Here is an 18,693-nt window from a genome sequence, read left to right on the forward strand (position 1 = left end):
CTGATCGTCTCAGCTAAAGTTGTGCTAAACCCCGAATATCCAGACGATATACCGAAACGGGATATTCCCACGAGTGCCGAGCTGACCTGAATATCAGCAGGGTGCTGCTCGCTTGCCATTTTTGCCCTTTGCCAACAGCCAACACGTTTCCGAAGGAACGGCCATTCCCGGAATGGCAATGCAATTGGCCACGCCCGAAGACCTGCAAGAAATCGGGCACCGTATCCGTGGTTGAGCCTCTTCAAGAGTCACCTCACTACCGCTGGGCAAGTGAGGCAAAACAAGAGGGACGCCGCCAGCAAGGGCAAGGCGATGCTGCTACCTAGCGTATCCAATCAAACAAGCTCGCCGGTTTCTGTGGCGTTTTGAAGAATTTCCAGAGCTAGCAACGGGCTCTGTTTAGGGGTTTCTTATTCCTCCGCCAACAGATATCTGCACAACATGGCACCGCTTATTAGGCTATTGAATGAGACGGCTGTGTTTTGCATGGAAGACTAACTTAACCAGAAACATCTACACTACTCGGCCACTCTGCAGATCGATGCTTCCGCCACAATGTCTCGGTACTGGGGATCGGTGCACGGCAACGACCCTCCTCGTATGTGCGACTCTCATCAAAAAGGGGGACGATATAGCGTTGCCGTACGTAACTACAGCACCTTAGCTCGCAGACGGCCTAGTGTCGGCCGGACGCACAGCAGCCACCTGATCATCATATGAACGTTCAACTACACTACACTAGCCTGCTCACTGTCTACTATGGAAACGGCACGGGGTCAACCATTTCTTCGACGCATAATCGACCAGCTAGACCCTTGCTACCGCTCTAGGCGATGCCTTTATCCTTGCAAATGCATATGGCAGACGTTCAATGCAGTACAGGCCGGTTGGGTATGAAACTGCATTCTGCAAGGCTCACCGTATGCATTGCCTGCCGCCTTGCTTCTGGAGGTAATAAACTAATTAGGCAAAGTCCACAATCCAATGAACCTGCAAGACGATATCCCGACGAATAGTTGACTAATTAATCAAGGAGCCAGAAAAGTAGTTACTTCCCTACCAGTCTAGCACGGAATGAGTACTAAGGGGATTAGGCACTTGAGCAAGCCTATGTCCATCGACATGATATTCGGACCAGCGTGATTTGTACTTCGTACAGTACATGTATGAACAAGACAAGCTGCGTACTCCGTACGTCGTCTAATTTATCAATTAATTATTTCTACCCCCACACACGGAACCCACAAATTCCTCGCCCTGGTTCTGGATCATGTCCCTGTCCCGACAGACTCAGAGGAACTGAACCCCAGATTTGCTTGTGGCCTAGGCGGTTTTGAGCGCGCGCACTGTGCGCAGGTCCTTGCTCGCCAAGGATCCCATACTGATCCCTGTCTGTACAGGAGTGGGCGCTGTGCTCTCACCCTACACAAATCATGGCAGTTCTTTTCGCCCTCCCGTCATCGTTACTACACGTACCGATGTACGCAGTACACATGTACAACACAGAATTCGGCTTGCCATGATTTCTATGTATGTACATGCATACATCCATAACTCAGGGATTGTGCAACGCCGCGCCATCCTCGGCCCAAGTCTTCAGCGAGTCGGCGGATGCTAGGGTATCCCATGATGACAGGAGAAAAAGAAACCCACTCTGTCACTCACGCTGGCACTTCGGGCATCAATCCATCCATTCCTTGCCATGGACTTGCCTTTGCCATACCCTGTCTTGTCTAACTTGTCCTCCTGGAACATAGATAGCCAGCCCATTCGCTTCATCAGCCACTACGTCTCCCATGCATCTGCTCGTGTATACAAATAGCCTTGCTTCCCCCGAGTCTACCGGGCTCCCCTTTGCAATCCGTCCACATCCCAAACCCCCTTAGTCCCTACGTCTATTCATAACTTCGCCCACCTCTGTTGGCACATTGAACAAGTTCTGTTCTCGCACCCAGTTTCCTCTCCCCGCCATGTCTCCCCATAACGATGCTCCCTCACCCAGCGGTAGCTTTACTTCTGGCTTCAACCGACTCTCATTCCGCTCCATGTCTACCTCAAGACTCATGACGGGACCCTTGAGCACGACGGAACCTCACTCGCCGCTCAGCAGCTCTTACAGCAGCGCCTCGGAGACGTCAGACTTCCTCATGAGCCGGCCGCTTGTCCCCGGGGTCTATGTGCCGACCATGTGTTTCTTCGAGGAGGGAACCGAAGAAGTTGACACGGAGACGATTGAACGGCATGCCGTACGACTAGCCCGCGCCGGCGTAACCGGCCTAGCTACGCAGGGCTCCAACGGCGAGGCGGTCCATCTTACACACAGAGAGAGACAGCTGGTTACGGCAGTCACGCGCAAGGCGCTCAACAGCGCAGGCTTTTCACATATGCCAATCATCGTCGGTTGCGGCTCCCAGAGCACAAGGGAGACGATCCAGCTGTGTCGCGAAGCGTGGGAGGCTGGCGGCGACTATGCGCTCGTCCTGCCACCCTCATATTATGCTTCGCTATTTGCTCCCGCGTCCGAGACAGTCATCGAGTACTTCACCGCTGTAGCGGACGCCTCGCCAATTCCAATCATCATCTACAACTTCCCGGGCGCTGTGGGCGGGCTCGACCTCTCTTCGGACGTCATTATTCGGCTCTCTGAGCATCCCAATATTGTGGGCGTGAAGCTCACATGCGGCAACACGGGAAAGCTGAACCGCGTCGCCACGGCCACACGGAAAATGTCCAAGAGCTACGACCCCGCCCGACCCGAGTTCCTAGTCCTCGCGGGCTCTGCCGACTTCACCATTCAGTCATTGGTCGCTGGCGGCCACGGCATCCTGGCCGGACTCGCCAACATCGCCCCCAAGGCATGCATCAAGACTATGGAGCTCTACAACCAGGGCAAAGTTGCCGAGGCTCAGCAAATGCAGGAGATCGTTGCCCAGGGTGACTGGACTGCCATTCAAGGCGGGGTAGTGGGAGTCAAAGCCGGCCTGCAGGCTTGGATGGGCTATGGCGGCTACGCGAGAAGTCCGTTACCCAAGCCGAGCGCGGACCAGGAAAGGAAATGGAAGGAGGGCTTCAGGGACCTGTTCATGCTGGAGAAGTCTTTATGATTGTTGCTTGGCATGCGTGAGTGGACAGGAAGCCGGCGGACTATCAGAAATTGAGCTCGGGGAACACATTTGAACACCAGTCCGTCATTAATGCGAGGCAAGGGGTTGCGTTTAAAGCCTGACTTTACTTTGGGAATTGGAGATGGCATAGAGGAAGCTTCCCCGCTTGGAAGGGGTACACAACCTTGTTTCGGCGTTTTTCCTTGGTCCGGTGCCTTTTCCTTAGGAGTGTGGTACGGGAAAGAGGCGGAAAAGCGAGATAGAGATGTCTCTCGGCGTTCTAAAAAACGGAAGGTACGGAAAGGGTTTGCTTGTGGTATCTTCATGTAGTTTCTCATAGTCCTTTTGCCTTGGTACGACTCAACGAGAAGCTGTCTCTTGCCTTTGGCCACATCCTCTCTCGCTTCTTGCTACAACAATGTTCGTTTCATGATGTTGAATCTTATTCACACAATTCCCTTGCTGGACTCCTTGACGAATATCGCTTCTTTGCCTCTGGGCACCGTCTACAAACGCAAATCGACTTTCACCATGGCAGACGCAGCCGGTGACCAGTCCCTACAGGCAAGCAATGGCTTTCAGAGAGCCGTGATACCAGTCTCTCACTCTCCGTCTCCCCTCCTCCTCCCGCATGGCATTAGGTCCAGACCGCCACAGTTGCGATCTTTGGGTAGCATCACAGCTACCCCAGATCGCTTGCGGGAGGCTCTCTCAGGCTCTCGACAAGTCAACGCAGCAAAGAGGTACCCTCACTGTCTCATTTCTGTGAATCACGATCAAACAATTACCCCTCTTTCTGCAGAGGCTTGTTCTGCAAAACATTCACAGGGGACCACCCACTGCCCCGAAGAGTCCACAAGATTTCATCGCCGGCCTCGGCCCCTTCAGGTTGAGATGCAATGGAATTCCCGCCGTTTAGGGCGCCCGTTTGTCTAGTGTAACTCAGCTGGCTGCACGATGCTGGTTCCGCGGTTCAGCCACTTTGCGCTGATACGGTAGGTGGCGTTGCCACGTATCGACTCGTAGTGCCCATATGGAGTAGGGAAACGGTAGTGTTGGCCTGTAATTAATTACTCGGTCCCCGGGACCAGCCCCGGTTGCACACATAGAAAGCCAAAAGCCACACAGGCAAGGGGATTGCACCGCATACATACATACATACATAACTTCGCTGACATGGGACTTGGGCAAAGGGGAAGACCCCCATCAACCGGGCTAGGCGCCCTGGCCACTCGGACGGGAAGCGGAACTTCCCCTCTTGTTGCCGTCGGCATCATGCCCGGGCGTGCCGCTCGGGAGGTGACCGGAGCCCCTTTTTCTTTGCTTGGCTTGCGGCGGCAACACACCTCACGCCACGAGCTTGAATCAGTAGGATTTATTTTTTTTGGGTTTTGCTGGCTCCCCCTGCAATTACCAGACATCTGAAATAAGAAGATGGGAGCGAGTGGGGTCACCACGGGGGCGGGAACCTGAAAGATGGTGCATTGCACTACCAGGAATCAGAATCGGGACATACGTTGCGCGCGCTCTCATCGCAGGCAAAGCAGCTGGAGACAGCGCCGCTGCCGGTCCTACAGGCATCCGGCAGTGGCTTCTGTGGAAAGGCGTGTGTTTGTCAGAAGAAAACAGAGAGAACAACGTCGGCCAGTTGGGAAAGCGCAAGGCATGCTTGCGGTCGAGCTCGACGGGGGTCGTGGAAGGCTCGTTGCGCTGCGTTCCTTCTTTTTCCTGCTTCATGATTAGAGTTTAGGCAGTCATGCTACGACAACGTTTTGGTGCTTCTAACCGACCGTCGATGAGCCGATCGCCACGATGTGGGAAGGAGCACGTTTGGAACCCCCACGCTGCGAGGGTACGATATCAACAACTGGCTGACCGAGGGAGAAAGGGGAGAAACTAAGCTCGGCAACAGCCGAGAGTCCCGATCGGCAACGACCCTGGACTCGGGCAACGAAAAGAACAGCAAAGCCGACTTGGCCTTACCGCCCCTGGGTTTGCCCCTGTCCTTCGCCATCAGCGGCAACAGCAGTGCGATCACGACGCGCGTGCCTCCTTGATGCACGCAGCACCCTTCCCGCACCTACACGTGTAAACTTACAGTTCTTGTTGCAAAACGCGAGCTTCAACTTTGATCTTCTCCGCCTAGGCGCCACAACGCAAAGCATCAACGCCAAGGCATCGAACCCGACATGATTTTAGAATGGACACCATTTCAAGGGAAGTGCCAGCAACGTTATCTCGTCGCTTGGCGACTCTTCACCGTCTCTTCAAGTGATCAGCTGACGCAATACGTCGTTACTCCCGTCAGGCATCACAAAGTCCGCTGTTATGAGCGAGCCATCGCAGTGCTCGTCGGAATCCAGTGAGCTATCCGAGGCGTTATCCTCCCAGCAGGCGGTTACCTATCGAGGCAATCTCGTCATTCCTCAACGGCTTGGCGGCGTTCTTGTGGACCCCGGCTCCTGGTCTTGCTGCGTCATTTCTTTCCTGACAAGATCTGGATGAGGCTGGACAATGGCGTGCAAGATGCGGCGCTGCGGCCTTCCCATGGGTTGTGGCTTCAAGATGCCCCTGGCCCCCTGGCCGCCGCTTTTCATGCGGTGCGCACCGAAACCGGTTTCGACGCGCCGGCATGCTGCGTATAGTTGCCCGGAACGCTAACCATCAACACACAACGGCGTGGGATGAAGCATTATCTCTCTATCTGACGCAGCAGCCCGATGCAAGATGCTGTTAGACTCACCGCAAGGATGTCTAATCTTCCAACCCCCTTAGCCAGTCCGCCTTTGAAGGACGGGCGAGTTATCTTTGATAGCAAGTATGATGCATCCCCGCGGGTGATGTGTCAGCCGGGTCATTATAGTCTCTGAGGACTTGTCGTTCACAGTGCGTGGAATAGGATTGCATTGTACCCCCAGAGTTGTGAAGTCTACTGACCCTCCTGGCGTATGTATTGTACGTGCATATGTCTGGTCAATCGCGCCCAGCTAGCGGCTGAATGGTCTCTTGCTGCAGGCTGTTTCTTTCCCTTACCTGACATGGGCTCCAGGGGACAGTATTCGCGGCCTGAGAGCAGCACGCCGGAATTGACCACTCACTCTGCAGTCTCCTGCAGCACATAGAGCTCCGTATAAGTGGAGCTTCCTAGTTCTCTTCTCTGTACTCTACCTAGGTTGTCTCTATCTGGCGTTAAGTTCGGCACCCGGGTATCCAACACCATGCCTTGGCGGCTAACGGGCTTGCAGGGACTAAGGACAACCTCATCTCGGACCCTTGCTACAGAGTCTACGCCAGCTCGAGATTACCATTGGCACGATCTAAGGTAGAGAATCTTATGGTTAGCTTAGTATTCCATTCTTCGTCCACTATTACTCGAGCGAGCTCCAGGCGGTTACTGCATGACTCCGAGTCGGCTGAAGGCATTTCATCTTGATGGCGGGAGTATACTCACTAATGCCAGCGCATCTCATAAGTGGAGCAAGAGGCAGGAGATCTATTTCGTGTTGCTCAAGCTGACCTCGTAAGGCAGATCGAGCGAGGGTAGGTATCCAACGAAGACAGCTCCTTCCGCTCCCCTTACAAACGCGATTACCAATCTTGAGAGAGGCACACCATCTTCAACAAACCAGGGCCACTTAGTGGCACATACTATGTCGGATACCGCGGCTCGACATCGAGGCAGCCAGCCCGTCCTAACTTCAGACATCACCTAGTTATAGGCGCCGAGCATGTTGTGGAACGCTGTCACACGTCAACTGGTCGGCAGTTGGACCATTATAAGCCGCCCCATATCTCCGAAGCTACAAATTACTAGCACTGATAGCTCTTATCCTCATGCCACTCTAAGCCTAGCCTTTCTGTTTACAAGACAGTGCAACTACCTACCTACGTTCCTAAAGTGCGCCTTTGGCCGCCGACCACGACGACCCTCCGCTCTGACACCGCTTATTACGAGAGACAGCCTCCTGAAGCCTCTTATTCATAAGAACCTCGCATGCAAACTCGGCATCATGCATCGGTATCTTTGGAGACACAGGCCCGAAGCCCCCTTATGCGGGTACTCCCACCGGAACCGCGGCTCAATATGGATCTTTGCTATGCCCCGTTCAGTGTTCTCTGCTCGAGAGCACTTTGATGGCAGCAAGAAAGAGGAAAGGACTCGGGAGTCTGCCCAGTGACCGACTACTAAATAAGCGTGCAAGATTTTACTATCTTATAGCATTGCCCAGTTGTGGAGCGTGAAACTCTGCTCAATCGCTGCTAGAATCGTAGACGTCTAGCTGCGCAGAACAGTGGGCTTTCAGGTATATTTCCGACGTGCGCGGAACTCCCATTGAGGGTCCGATGACGGCGGCCATGTGAGCAAGGTGTATAGCCAGATGGTTGTCCTCCCTCGCTTGGCTCCTTAGGGGGGTGATTCGTCTCGTTTTCTCATCACCTACATCGGAAATAGTACCAAGTTATAGTGAATCAGATGAGGTAGCACATTCTGTCCAGTGGCAGCATATGAACGCGGATTTGAGTTAACCCTGGAATGAATGTGTTGTTCGTGCTGGCCTTGATGTTGGCGGTGTTAACTTGCGTTACGTAGTGCTGTGTGGCGCGGTATATCAAGTTACCACGCACCATCCTTTGATAGACTACGTTGAACCGCTGGCACTGCATGATGGCTGTTTCCATGGCACCATCGGTCAGGCTGAATCCAAGTCATGATGGGCTGGTGTACTGTGCTGGGTTCAATAAACTGCTCTACTTCTGTCAGGAAAAGGGAATGCGGAGGAGGAGCAGGTGAGGTGGTGGACTGACTCTGTAGGGGGGGTGACACAAGGCTTGGATCTGCTACCACTCGGTATGCCAGATTCCGAATACTTCCGCCTCGGTTGGCTTTGCCCGGTCTCCCCTCTTTCTGCTACGATCCTCAGGAACTAGCATGGTTATCCTTTGTATACTAGCGGAGCCAGCAATGCTTACCCAGCCATCTCAGGGCCCAGTATAGTTCTCAGCGCATAGTATGCATCGCACGATTCAGACATATAGATCAAGACATTTGAGCCCAAGCAAAACAGGTATATACGTTGTTTATCCTTTCTGTCTTGTTCATTCCTCCCCCTAGTCGTCGAATTCACCTCACAATGGCCGCCATCTCTCCCGCCATCGTAAGGTAGCCTTGGGAATTCCCATTTGCCTACACGAGTGGTAAGCGGATCTGGATGTTTGCGGTGGCCTCAGTCTGAAGATCACAAGCGAGTTCCCTTTTGACTTGATCTGCTACTTGGCCATAACAAGCATATAGATGCCGGCGGTGTGTCCGCACTGCTACTAAGGTTTGTGTTCCTCGATGTGGCGCCTCAGCGACTGAAGTAAGGTAGTTCAGGGGTTAGGTCGGTCATTGATGAGACAGCGTGGCAGCAACAAAACTGCCGGGGAATACGGAGTAGAGGGATTGGGGATCGCTTCTGGATGTTTATCGATGACCGGCCTTTTGATGGGAGGAAGAGAGCTACAGGATGGAGAAATGGATTGGAGGTGGCGGAGGAACAATTACTTACCGTAGGCACCTAGGCATGGCTGCAGAATGCAGATGAAGCGCATGTTGCAGCCTGGTGGGTTCTGTCACAAACCTAAGGCATGAGGGACCTGCTACCTTACATGTAGACCGTGCCTGACACCATTGCGACAAGTGAAGCCAGAGTACCATAAAGTTTGGGTGATTTGCTACAGTGAAGGTGGTGAAAGCTCGGATCAAGACACAACAGACAGCATCGTACGTAGAGGCAATAGTGTGGACGAATCAGAAGCCGTAACCGGAATGTTTTGGACAGGGGCTCTGCCGATCGGCTCTGGAGACTCTCGCATTAGGAGGACTCCATAACGCCCAGATAGTTGTCCACCACGGCTGGGCCTGCGACATTTTCCAGTGTGTAAAAACACTGTCATTGAGTCATTGAGAAGTGTTTGAAGACAATCACAAAAAACCATCAAGAAGAACATGGCATCGATATGGCGGATTACACCTAGTGTATATATAGCAATAATGTGATGCAACCGGCCAACCAACTACGGTGGGTGAAAACACCCACATATCTTCCGTAGTATAGTGGTCAGTATGTGAGCTTGTCACCTGTCCTGGTTTCCAGGAATCTGACTTCGCTCGAGACCCGGGTTCAATTCCCGGCGGGAGAGATGAACGACCTGAATTTTTGCAGTTTCCCAATCTCGGTACTGGAATCACCCTCTTTTCCCGTCGGCTTTTCCTTTCCTTTCCTTCTTTTCCTCCTCAAAACGCCCCGTCTTCCCCTCTGTCGATGAACAACTTATCATCATCGAAACAGCCGTGCAGCCTGGAACGGGCAGAGAGTTGGTAAGTAAATTTGTGCCAAGCCCACATCGCCTACTGAATCCGGAAGTAAGTTGGCCGGGCCGGTATCATCTCATTTACCTTTGAAATAATTAATTGCCTCGTTTCGCACACTCCTACGGCCGTTTTTGCTGGGGGCCACGAGGAAATAATATGCATGCTTGGGTTGTGAAACCATCATGAAGACAAACAAGCTGTACATCAAGAAACCTGATTGGAGACTCCCTAGGTTTTGATGTCTCCGTCGTGATTTTACGGCGAGTTGCCCCTAACCATCTCGGCCATTAGCCATCGAGCTACCGAATACAATCAATACATAGTCAACAGGGCTGAAAGCCCCAAGATTGGACCAAGAACTTACAAAATTGGATTGGGAAGGGAAAGAAAAGGAGGACATTTCCGCTACACTATGAACGCAATCATGCCCTGAAATTAGACACCGTATGATGTTGTTTTTGCCGACCTCAAGATCTAGCTTTCGAGCTTTCTCCCGTACGGAGATCGCGCTGCACACTGCGCCACTGCCACGTCCCGTACTGTGGTAATGCTCGAATACGATGGCCCACTCCCTCAATTCGCGTGGGAGAGTCCGAGAGGCTTAGAAACGAACATTCATGCTTGATGCTCGTAACGTTGCAGTGCTCCTTCAGTTCCTTTTTCAACATGTTCTTGTTTGTTTCGATGTCCTGTCAGGAAAGGCCCGGGAAGTGGAATTTTGCACTACGATTCTGTCTTGGCTGCTGTGTCTCCTGTTTCACAGCAAGAGGCGCAACGGTGAAGTGACATTCGCTAGCCGCACTGTTTCGCATGACGGCCATTGTTTGCTTTTGGCGGCTGGCATGGTCAGCCACAGTGGTCTCCAGGATCGTTGGTTGGCAACACGCGGGGCAACCAGGCGGCAGCCAGGCGGCGGCGATCAGATCTAACGTTACGCCCGGCTTCCAGGCCCCTGCTGTGGTATGCCTCGATTGGTCGAGATTTGTTGGCCTCATTGGGTTTCCTGCTGTTCACGTTCTGGAAAAACTCCGTGTAACTTGTACACCGGAGTCGTTTTACAGCAAGTCCGTGAAAACCGAGACATGTCATGGGAGTGGACTGCCATTTCGAAACACGCATGTTCAATGTTAAGGTTGGCGTTGGATGGAAGCGTGACTGCCAACCCGGTTGAACCAGTCCGCCGTTTTGATTTGGCTTGGCTGACCATAATAAAGGGGTTCGCTCATTTGCTACCAACCAAGCGTTCTTGGCTTGCAAAGACGGGACACAACAGCAGAGCGCGGGTGGCTGCTCTTCGGCAGTCCCGCGTGTATCGTCACAGCACATCTGATGTAGGGCAGAAAATAGTCGCACAGAACTGTCACTGAGTATGACATGCGTTCACTGTAGGTTTCTGTCATCGCATCTTGATGGCTGTGCTGTAGCTCGTCTTCGGTCGAGTGACTGTGCTGACTTGAAAGGCTCGTATCCTCGACCGCATTATTGAGCCCAATGCATCACGCCGAGTCAGCCAACGCTCATTTTAAAATTTGGTTGGCACTTTGGACGGGTCAAGCGGCAGATGCAACCAGGGTCTTGGGTGCACCCCTTTTTAGCAGGCACTCAGGCACTGTGGGGATGAGAGCGAAGCGACAGACGCAAGGCCCTTGTGCAGTGCTAGTGGCTGACTGCCTATCGAGAAGGGGATTGGCCCGTGACCCAGCCGCTCCTGCCACCTTGGCTGCTTTGGGAGGTGACATTGGGCGTGAAAGGGTCCGAGGCAGGACCACAGACAAGCTAGGCCAGGAACCCCTGAGCTCACTGGAGGCTGACACGAGGGCTCGCCTGGGCCGGAAGGGGCAAGCAAGGTGATTGAAAGCGATGATGGCCCCAGTCTGCTCGTGGGACTCGTTTTCTCTCTTTCCTCTTCGCAATACCCCAACCATACAAGTCCGCAGGAATTCATTGCGACTCGTCGCTTTCTGTCACTCGTTCACAGCCTCTTCGGCACTTATTTCTTTAATACACGCTCGCTCGCTCAGTAGATCGGTCGTCTGCTTCGCAATCAGGAAACTCCAACATCCAGAAGCCATAGACACACTACCCCATCTCCAACAATTCTCGAGCCATTAAATATGCAGTCCAGGATACTCTCGGCCACCGTGGTGGCTCTTGCTGCATCGCTTGTTTCGGCGCAGACCTTCACAGAGTGTGACCCCACCAAGCGTGGTGAGTACCAGTGCTTGTGGTTGACCTGACCAAGTCCTCTGCTGTGCTAACTTACTGTGATAGATGACTGCCCCAACCCCAAGGCCGTCGGCTCCAAGATTGTTGACATCGACTTCCGCAAGGGGGCCAACGATTTCTTCACACTTGCCGATGGGACGAGCTTGAAGTACGACGATAACCTTGGCGCCGTTTTCTCCATCAGCAAGGAGACGGAGGCCCCGACGATTAGCAGCCACGAGTATATCTTCTTCGGCCAGGTCGACTTGACTGTGCGGGCCTCTCGTGGTATTGGTGTCGTCACCAGCTTCGTGCTGCAGTCGGATGACCTTGACGAAATCGACTGGGAGTGGCTCGGCGGCGATTCTAAGCAGGTCCAGACGAACTATTTCAGCAAGGGTTGCACCGAAACGTACGACCGTGGTGGCTTCTCTCCCGTTGCGGACCCCATTAACACTTTCCACACCTACACCATTAAGTGGACTCCCGAGCAGCTTGACTGGATCATCGACGGCACCGTTGTCCGCAGCCTCAAGAACAGTGGCCTTTCGGGTTGCGCTGGCTACCCGCAGTCTCCCATGATGATCAAGCTTGGCACCTGGGTTGCTGGCCGCAAAGACGCGCCTCAGGGTACCATCGAATGGGCCGGTGGTGTCACGGACTTTTCCCAAGGTCCTTATGAGGGCTACTACCAGAGCGTTCGCATCCAGGATTTCATGGGCGGCCAAGGGGCGACCGAGGCGACCGAGTACCGATACACTGACCGCAGCGGCTCGTGGCAGAGCATCGAGGTTGTCAATGATGGCGAATCCGTCAAGCCCAGCAGCAGCGCCACCTCCAAGGCCAGCTCCAAGACATCCACGGCCTCTACTACTCTCAGCACTGTGACCTCGACCGCCAGCACCGGCTCCAACTCGACGACGACGACTGGCGTGTCGTCGGCAACGGGCGCCCCGACCGGTACTTTCACTTCCGACACCAACGCCGGCGTTACATCTCCCCCCAGCGCGGTTCCTACGGGCGCTGCTGGGAAGGTCGCCTTCAACATGGCTAACGTCGCCGCTCTTGGTGTTGCCGCTGTCCTTGGTTATCTTGTCCTCTAAGACAGGAGAACGGTCACCTGCTTGTTCCATTTGCACCTTCTCTTTCTGCCCGGAACCGGTGCTATTCTACGATTCGTTACACTCCTTTTTTCACCGTGTTTTCCTGTTTCCAACCGCCTGGGTGGTCGAAACGGCAAAACATGCACACAAATTGATGCGATGACGCCTTTTTAATACCGGTCGCCCTGGACGAAGAGAGAGACGCATACGTTACGGCAGCGAAATGGATGTCATCTCACGGGGAAGCAAGGCATATGCACCGATGTACAAAGTTTGGATGTAGATGAGGTTGTATGATGGTTAGGGATGACGATGGCAGGAGAGGGCAGCGATGCTTTGCTGTGATGGTTGTGGGGTGGAGGTTGTGGTCCAGCGGTTTGTCTTGGTTGCTGTTTTTGCCGTATAAGACCGATACCTGCTATATATCATGGGAGCGTCTTCATTGATATCACTGGCACCGCAGTTCTAGAGTTCTAGAGAAAGCCTAAAATAGACAAGGCTGGGTCAGATTTGACACCATTATCGAATGGCAGTGCGAACTGTACAATGCAGCAGGTTTTGGGCCATGCGATAGTGTTGCTGTCCACTCTAAATTTGTGAGGACGTCAATTAGAGCCGGCTGCGGACCCAATCCGGGTATTCCGATCGAAACACTTGCAGATCTAAAGTCGGTTGTGTTCAACCTGGTTTCTGGGTCAATGATCGACGTTTGCACCGAGGCTGATTTGCAATCAGTCATGAGCCAGCTCACAAGGCTTAAACGTCTCTGACACGGGACGAGTCCTTACCCGCTCCTCCCTTCCCGTGGGACCAGAGTGAGATTAACCTGGCCGGATGTAGAAGAGCTCGAGAGGGGACCGCTCTATGCAATATGAACTACAGCTGATGGACGTCAGAACCAAAGTTTTATCTTTCTCTATTGATGATATTACATTACAAGACAGAGAGGGGTATCTAATTGCTTTTACGGATCCGCCTCGGGCGGGATGTTTTATGCTTCTGCGGTTTCGCCGTTCCCGTCCTTCTTGAGCCCGCCCTTTTCGGCGGAGCCTTCCTTCCCACCGGCTGCCTGGTTGTGTTTCTTGATCTTTTTCCAGCTGAATCCAAGAGCAACGACGAAGGCGGCGCCCGCGCACCCGACGCTAATAAAGTAGGCGTTGCGCAGCCCTTGCAGGTATGCGCTGAGGACAGGGACCGTATACTCGGTGGCATTCAACTGGGCAAGTACCTGTCTGATTTGAGACGCGCCGCTGTTGATAAAAGCCTGAGGTGGCAGGCCAGGAACATCCCGCTCGATGCCCTCGGTGATGCCGTTTTGGAAGACGGATTGTGCCACGGCGATGAAGATGGCGCCCCCGAGCGTCTGGAAGAACTGGACGCAGGCCGTCGCTACAGCGACCCACTCAAACGTCATGACGTTCTGGACGACCAGGATACCAGCTTGGAAACCGATACCGACTCCGAGGCCTGTTTGGGCAATGTCAGCTTAACAAGACCCTTGGAAGAAAAAGGGACCAGGAACCTACCGGCAAGGACCTGGTATCCAAACCATTCCCTTAGCGGACTATCGAGCCCAAGGGTCGTAATCATGCCACTCCCAACTGTAAACAGGACCATGCACGGCAGGATGAAAGGGTTGTAGTAGCCGACAACCGTGACCAAGCCGCCAGAAGCCGTCGAGCAGATGACAGTCGCGATCAGCAGTGGAAGCTGTTTGATTCCGGCTTGGACTGCACTATCGCCCTGAATGGCCTGGAAGTAGAGCGCTGATGCACCAGTTAGCCCATATACCATCCCATCCTCAAAGAGACGAACGTTCACTTACACATGTAGTATACCAGCGGGTAGAAGCCCGCCCCAAAGAAAAAGGAGAATAGCATCGCGCAAAGTACATTCCGGTTCTTGAACAGCCGCGGGGGCAGCGTGCCCTTATCTCCCTTCCAAATCTGGATCCCGATGAAGATAATCATCATGACGGCGAAGCCAACAAACAGCCCGATAATGACCGAGCTGTTCCACGGATGCTCCGTGCCACCCCACTCCAGCGCCAAGAGCAGGCACACAATGGACGGAACGAGCATGGCCGTACCAGGCAGATCGAGACTCAGGACCCTGGCAATCCACGACTGTCCGGTCGGATTGGTCTCCTTGTCGATACGCAAAATGAAGAAGATGGCCACCATGGCCGCGCCGCCGATGGGCAGGTTGATGTAGAAGCACCAGCGCCACGTCACATTGTCGGTGAAGGCGCCGCCCAGGAGGGGGCCGGCGACGCTGGCGATGCCCCACATGCCGCCGATCAGGCCGAAGGCGGCGGGCCGCTTGCGGAGCGGCAGGGTGTAGCTCAGGATGACGATGCCGCCCGAGAAGAGGCCCGCGGTGCCGATCCCGGCCAGGGCGCGCCCCACGATGAAGGCCTCGCTCGTCGGCGCCAGCGCGCACACCAGGCTGCCCAGCTCAAACAGGAACACGGCGGCCAGGTACGTGAACTTGACGCTGAACATGCGGTACAGCGAGCCGTAGACGGGCTGCAGCGCCGTTGTCGTCAGCAGGTACGCCGACCCGTACCAGCCAATGTCCTTGACCGAGCCGAACTCGCTCGTGATGGCGCCCAGCGCGGGTGCGATGATGGTCTGGTCCAGCGCGACCAGGAAGACACACAGGCAGATCGACATGATGATGAGGGCCAGCTTGAGTCCGGTCGGGTAGACGGCGTAGGCTTGGTCCGAGTCAGGCGTGGCCGAGGACTTGGCCTTGGATGGCTGGGTGGTGGTGTTGGTGTCCATGTTGTCGTAGTCGCGAGCCGTAGTTGAAAACGTCCGCTCAGGAGATCGCTCGCGGTCCGTGTCGGTTGCCGTGGTATTGGTGTCCTTGTCGGTCTTAACGCTGCCCATGGTTTGGGCGAGTCGATTATCGAGGGATCACTGTTGTATAAAACTCGACGACCTACTCTGGCTTGGCTGTCGATATGCAGTGAACGCAAGGATTATATATAACCAGAGAACTTCGGTATTTCTTGCAGAACCGCAGGGGTCGAGCGAAGCACGCAAAGGTTGAGACTACCCGGACTTAGACATCAGATGACGTAGAAATTGATGACGACCCAAGCCGATGGAAGGACAAAGGGTCAAACGTCGATGGCGCTGCCTTGCGACGTCGCCGACCCCTTTATCAAGCCAGCAAATCCACGATATTTGCAATGGAGGATGAGACGCCATCTCGGTGCTCGGGCTTGCGGCAGGCCAGCTGGGTATGTCTGATAATTAAGAAGTTCTTCCTTGCATGGTTTTCAACCGAAGTAAACACGAATCTAGCAAAGGATTCGAGACTCCAGATGAGATGAGAGTCGAATCATTGAAGGTCTCGGTATTTTGGTTCGCCCGCATCGCAATTGGTTGGTTAGCGACGGCATTGAAAGCTTAGAGCTGATTAGAGTTCGGGGCTCGGTGTTCTGTTCCGCCAACTGCAAATCATGAACCTAACGGGCTGGCAACAATCCTTCGACACTGAAATCGTCCCATGTCCGAAGTGCGAGCCAACCCTAAAATCGACCCGCGTCCGAAGCGCGAGTCAACACCGAAAACGTACCGTGTTCGAAGTGCTATCCGAGCCCTTCACAATAACTCAGTATACACGTGTAGTGACGGGATACACGCGGCAACAGATGCTTCGAAAATGTGGTGTCATTCGCTTTCCTCTCTCACCTGCTGGTATCTGGAGACATCACGAAGAATACCAACCCATAAAAGTCCCAAACCCCAATCCATGTGAGAATGAAACAGATGGTCGTACCTAGCAGGAAAAGAGAAAAAGAACGAGAACAGAAGTACAACATCACTTCCGGTTCCTCGTCTTCTTCTGCGTCTGCGTCGTGTCCTCCTCGACCTCGTCCTCACCCTTCTTCAGGTCCTCGGTCAAGCCCCACTCCTCCTTGTCGTACCAGTCCTCGCCGTCGGACATGTCCCGGTTCGGCCCGCAGTGCGCCTCAGCCTTGGCCCACTGCCACACCGTCCTGCGGTACCGATCCGCCTTGAGCAGGCCCTCAAAGAGCCGCTTGGTGCCCCGGCAGATCTCCTCCTGCTTCTGCACGTACAGCAGCAGCAGCCGCCGGACCTCCTCGGCCTCCTGCTCCGGTAAGCCCAGGTCTCGCTCCGTGCGCGCGGCCGGCGGTAGGTGGAAGAGCGGATGGATGAAGAGCTCTTCCGGAGGAACTTCGGCGGAAACTGCATCTGATGCTGCTCTGTTGTCCCTGCTACTAGTGAGGTCGCTGTTGTTGTTGCTCTGTGTCGAACCGTCTGGCCTCAGGACTGTTGCCTTTGACAAGGGGTTTTGAAGACCTCCTCTGATGCTATCGCCGGAAACGATACCCGATGCATCGGCCATCTCCACATCCTCTCCGCCCGTATAATCTGGCGGCTTGTTCGAGCTGTTGCCTGCTTGAGCCGTGCCATCCTTGTCTTGCCCACTATGCTCAGGGCACTGGGAGACTTGTGTATGGTTTCCCTCGTTGTCCGTTGGGTTTGGTGCCCCGGGTTCTGCCTCGTCGGTCTGTTCCGCTTGCGCATCCGGCAAAACTTCCCTGTCGTCAGTACTTTTCTCCGGCCCCCTGTTTCTCTCTGTGCTGTCTGTTGACTGCGTACCGGCCTGTCGAACGTCACTTTTCGGCACCTCGAGTAATGCGTTGCTCGATACCGTGTGTCCTCCATTCAAGCTCGAAGGCGCCGTAGCCTTTTGGGGGACGCGGCTGGCTGGGCGGTTGAAGAAGCTGGTGGTATCAGAGAAGAGCAGGGCGTCGCTGTCGTCGGGTGATGTCATAAGGCCACAGGGTGCCCAGATGTTGTCGCCAACGAGTTTTGTAAGCAGCGGTTTGGCCTTCCATAGTGCCGCATTCTCCTTGTGCATCAGGTTGCGCCCCTGCTCGATCAGTTCCGTCAGGGCCTTTGAAGTAAACGGTTTCGAGAGCGTCGGGTGTGAGGGAAGGTCAGTAACGGCAGTCAGCGGGGCCAGAATTTCTATTCAAGGTCAGCACCGCCCTCAAGAGCCGGTAAGGAGTCTAGGCAACCGAAGCACGTACGTTCCAGCCGGACGGACGAGTACGGATTATCTTCCATAGCCGAGGCAATGGCCTCTTGGACTTCCTCCTCGTCATTGTCGCTGTCAATGTCGTATCCCTCTTCGTCGATCAGCCGCGGATTTGCGCTTATGATTGCTCGGTGGTAGCCAGCATGTTCAGCGACCTGAGCTTCGTCAATCACTGCTCCCGATGGCGAAAAGAAAAATTAGGACTTGGTCACACACACCTCCTTGTATGCGGCAGGCCCCATAGACGATACCAGACGGCCTTGCTTGACGAAGCGCGCCCGCTTTTTCAACTTGTTGCCCCGATTCGTGGTGTGGTCTATCGAGGAATCCGAGTCGGAGTCTGAAGCGCCACGCGGGTTAGGAACGATGATCTAGACGCAAAACGATTCGGGCGTGACGAGAGCGGTGATGCTGAGTGACTGACCATAATCTTTGCGTTTCAGTGTCCTCCTGATGGCGAGGATCGTCTCCATGATCAGGGCTTGCTGCTGCGTCGACATTTCGAGCCTGCGCGGGCGCGACACGCCAAACTGGAAGGTAGGTTCTCGATCGTGGCTGGAATGAATGGCGAAGATGCGGGTTACGGCGCCCAGATTCACGCAATACGGGTAAATAATGAAGAGTGCTTTTGAATTGAGCGGTAGCAAGTGAGCAGCCAAACATCGAGCCTCTCCGTGGTTCGGGTCGGATTGCTGCCAACGGCGGAAGGCGGGCAGCAACGGCACTACCTAAGGGTAATTTATCAAGCTGCCGGGCTGTTTGTAATTGGGTATCGGTACGTAATCACATACAAATATACGGACGTACCGTAATGTATTATACAATACAGTACGGTATGAATTGG

The 18,693-nt window shown here is 54.1% G+C and overlaps 5 protein-coding genes and 1 non-coding gene across 6 annotated transcripts; 3 read left to right on the plus strand and 3 right to left on the minus strand.

The window, feature by feature from the left end:
* Positions 1 to 1,970: 1,970 nt before the first annotated feature.
* On the plus strand, positions 1,971 to 3,104 carry N656DRAFT_799140 (aldolase; the record flags this gene model as incomplete). The annotated part of the gene is made up of 1 exon (XM_064817840.1): positions 1,971 to 3,104. The coding sequence occupies one exon, from the start codon at positions 1,971 to 1,973 to the stop codon at positions 3,102 to 3,104; it is 1,134 nt and encodes a 377-aa protein (XP_064668850.1).
* A 1,173-nt stretch (positions 3,105 to 4,277) lies between these two features.
* On the minus strand, positions 4,278 to 5,300 carry N656DRAFT_152201 (uncharacterized protein). The gene is made up of 2 exons (XM_064808675.1): positions 4,891 to 5,300; positions 4,278 to 4,832 (listed from the first exon to the last, which is right to left on the minus strand). Exons 1-2 carry the CDS (start codon positions 5,116 to 5,118, stop codon positions 4,515 to 4,517), a joined length of 546 nt encoding a protein of 181 aa, XP_064668851.1. The 5' UTR covers positions 5,119 to 5,300; the 3' UTR covers positions 4,278 to 4,514.
* Positions 5,301 to 9,187: 3,887 nt separating this feature from the next.
* Positions 9,188 to 9,287, plus strand: N656DRAFT_t86. The gene has a single exon. It is a non-coding gene; the product is annotated as a tRNA-Asp (tRNA).
* A 2,316-nt stretch (positions 9,288 to 11,603) lies between these two features.
* N656DRAFT_689272 (glycoside hydrolase family 16 protein) lies at positions 11,604 to 12,767 on the plus strand (the record flags this gene model as incomplete). The annotated part of the gene is made up of 2 exons (XM_064810638.1): positions 11,604 to 11,667; positions 11,731 to 12,767. Coding segments are annotated over 2 exons (1,101 nt in total), but the record flags the coding sequence as incomplete, so codon positions are not given.
* A 991-nt stretch (positions 12,768 to 13,758) lies between these two features.
* Positions 13,759 to 15,553, minus strand: N656DRAFT_711642 (MFS general substrate transporter; the record flags this gene model as incomplete). Its single annotated transcript, XM_064811753.1, has 3 exons — positions 13,759 to 14,234; positions 14,294 to 14,533; positions 14,593 to 15,553. 3 exons carry the CDS (start codon positions 15,551 to 15,553, stop codon positions 13,759 to 13,761), a joined length of 1,677 nt encoding a protein of 558 aa, XP_064668853.1.
* Positions 15,554 to 16,601: 1,048 nt separating this feature from the next.
* Positions 16,602 to 18,638, minus strand: N656DRAFT_846074 (uncharacterized protein; the record flags this gene model as incomplete). The annotated part of the gene is made up of 5 exons (XM_064819222.1): positions 18,274 to 18,638; positions 18,068 to 18,189; positions 17,842 to 18,004; positions 17,408 to 17,779; positions 16,602 to 17,341 (listed from the first exon to the last, which is right to left on the minus strand). Exons 1-5 carry the CDS (start codon positions 18,347 to 18,349, stop codon positions 16,602 to 16,604), a joined length of 1,473 nt encoding a protein of 490 aa, XP_064668854.1. The 5' UTR covers positions 18,350 to 18,638.
* Positions 18,639 to 18,693: the final 55 nt, after the last annotated feature.

The sequence above is a fragment of the Canariomyces notabilis genome (assembly GCF_033297395.1).
Source record: "Canariomyces notabilis strain CBS 508.74 unplaced genomic scaffold N656scaffold_15, whole genome shotgun sequence".
Lineage (NCBI taxonomy): Eukaryota > Fungi > Ascomycota > Sordariomycetes > Sordariales > Chaetomiaceae > Canariomyces > Canariomyces notabilis.

Coding starts and splice junctions, on each gene's coding strand:
- N656DRAFT_152201 (XM_064808675.1), bottom strand. CDS start 5,118: ATGGCGAAGGACAGGGGCAAACCCAGGGGCGGTAAGGCCAAGTCGGCT. Junction 4,833..4,890: donor GATCGGCTCATCGACGGTCG/GTTAGAAGCACC, acceptor ATCATGAAGCAG/GAAAAAGAAGGAACGCAGCG.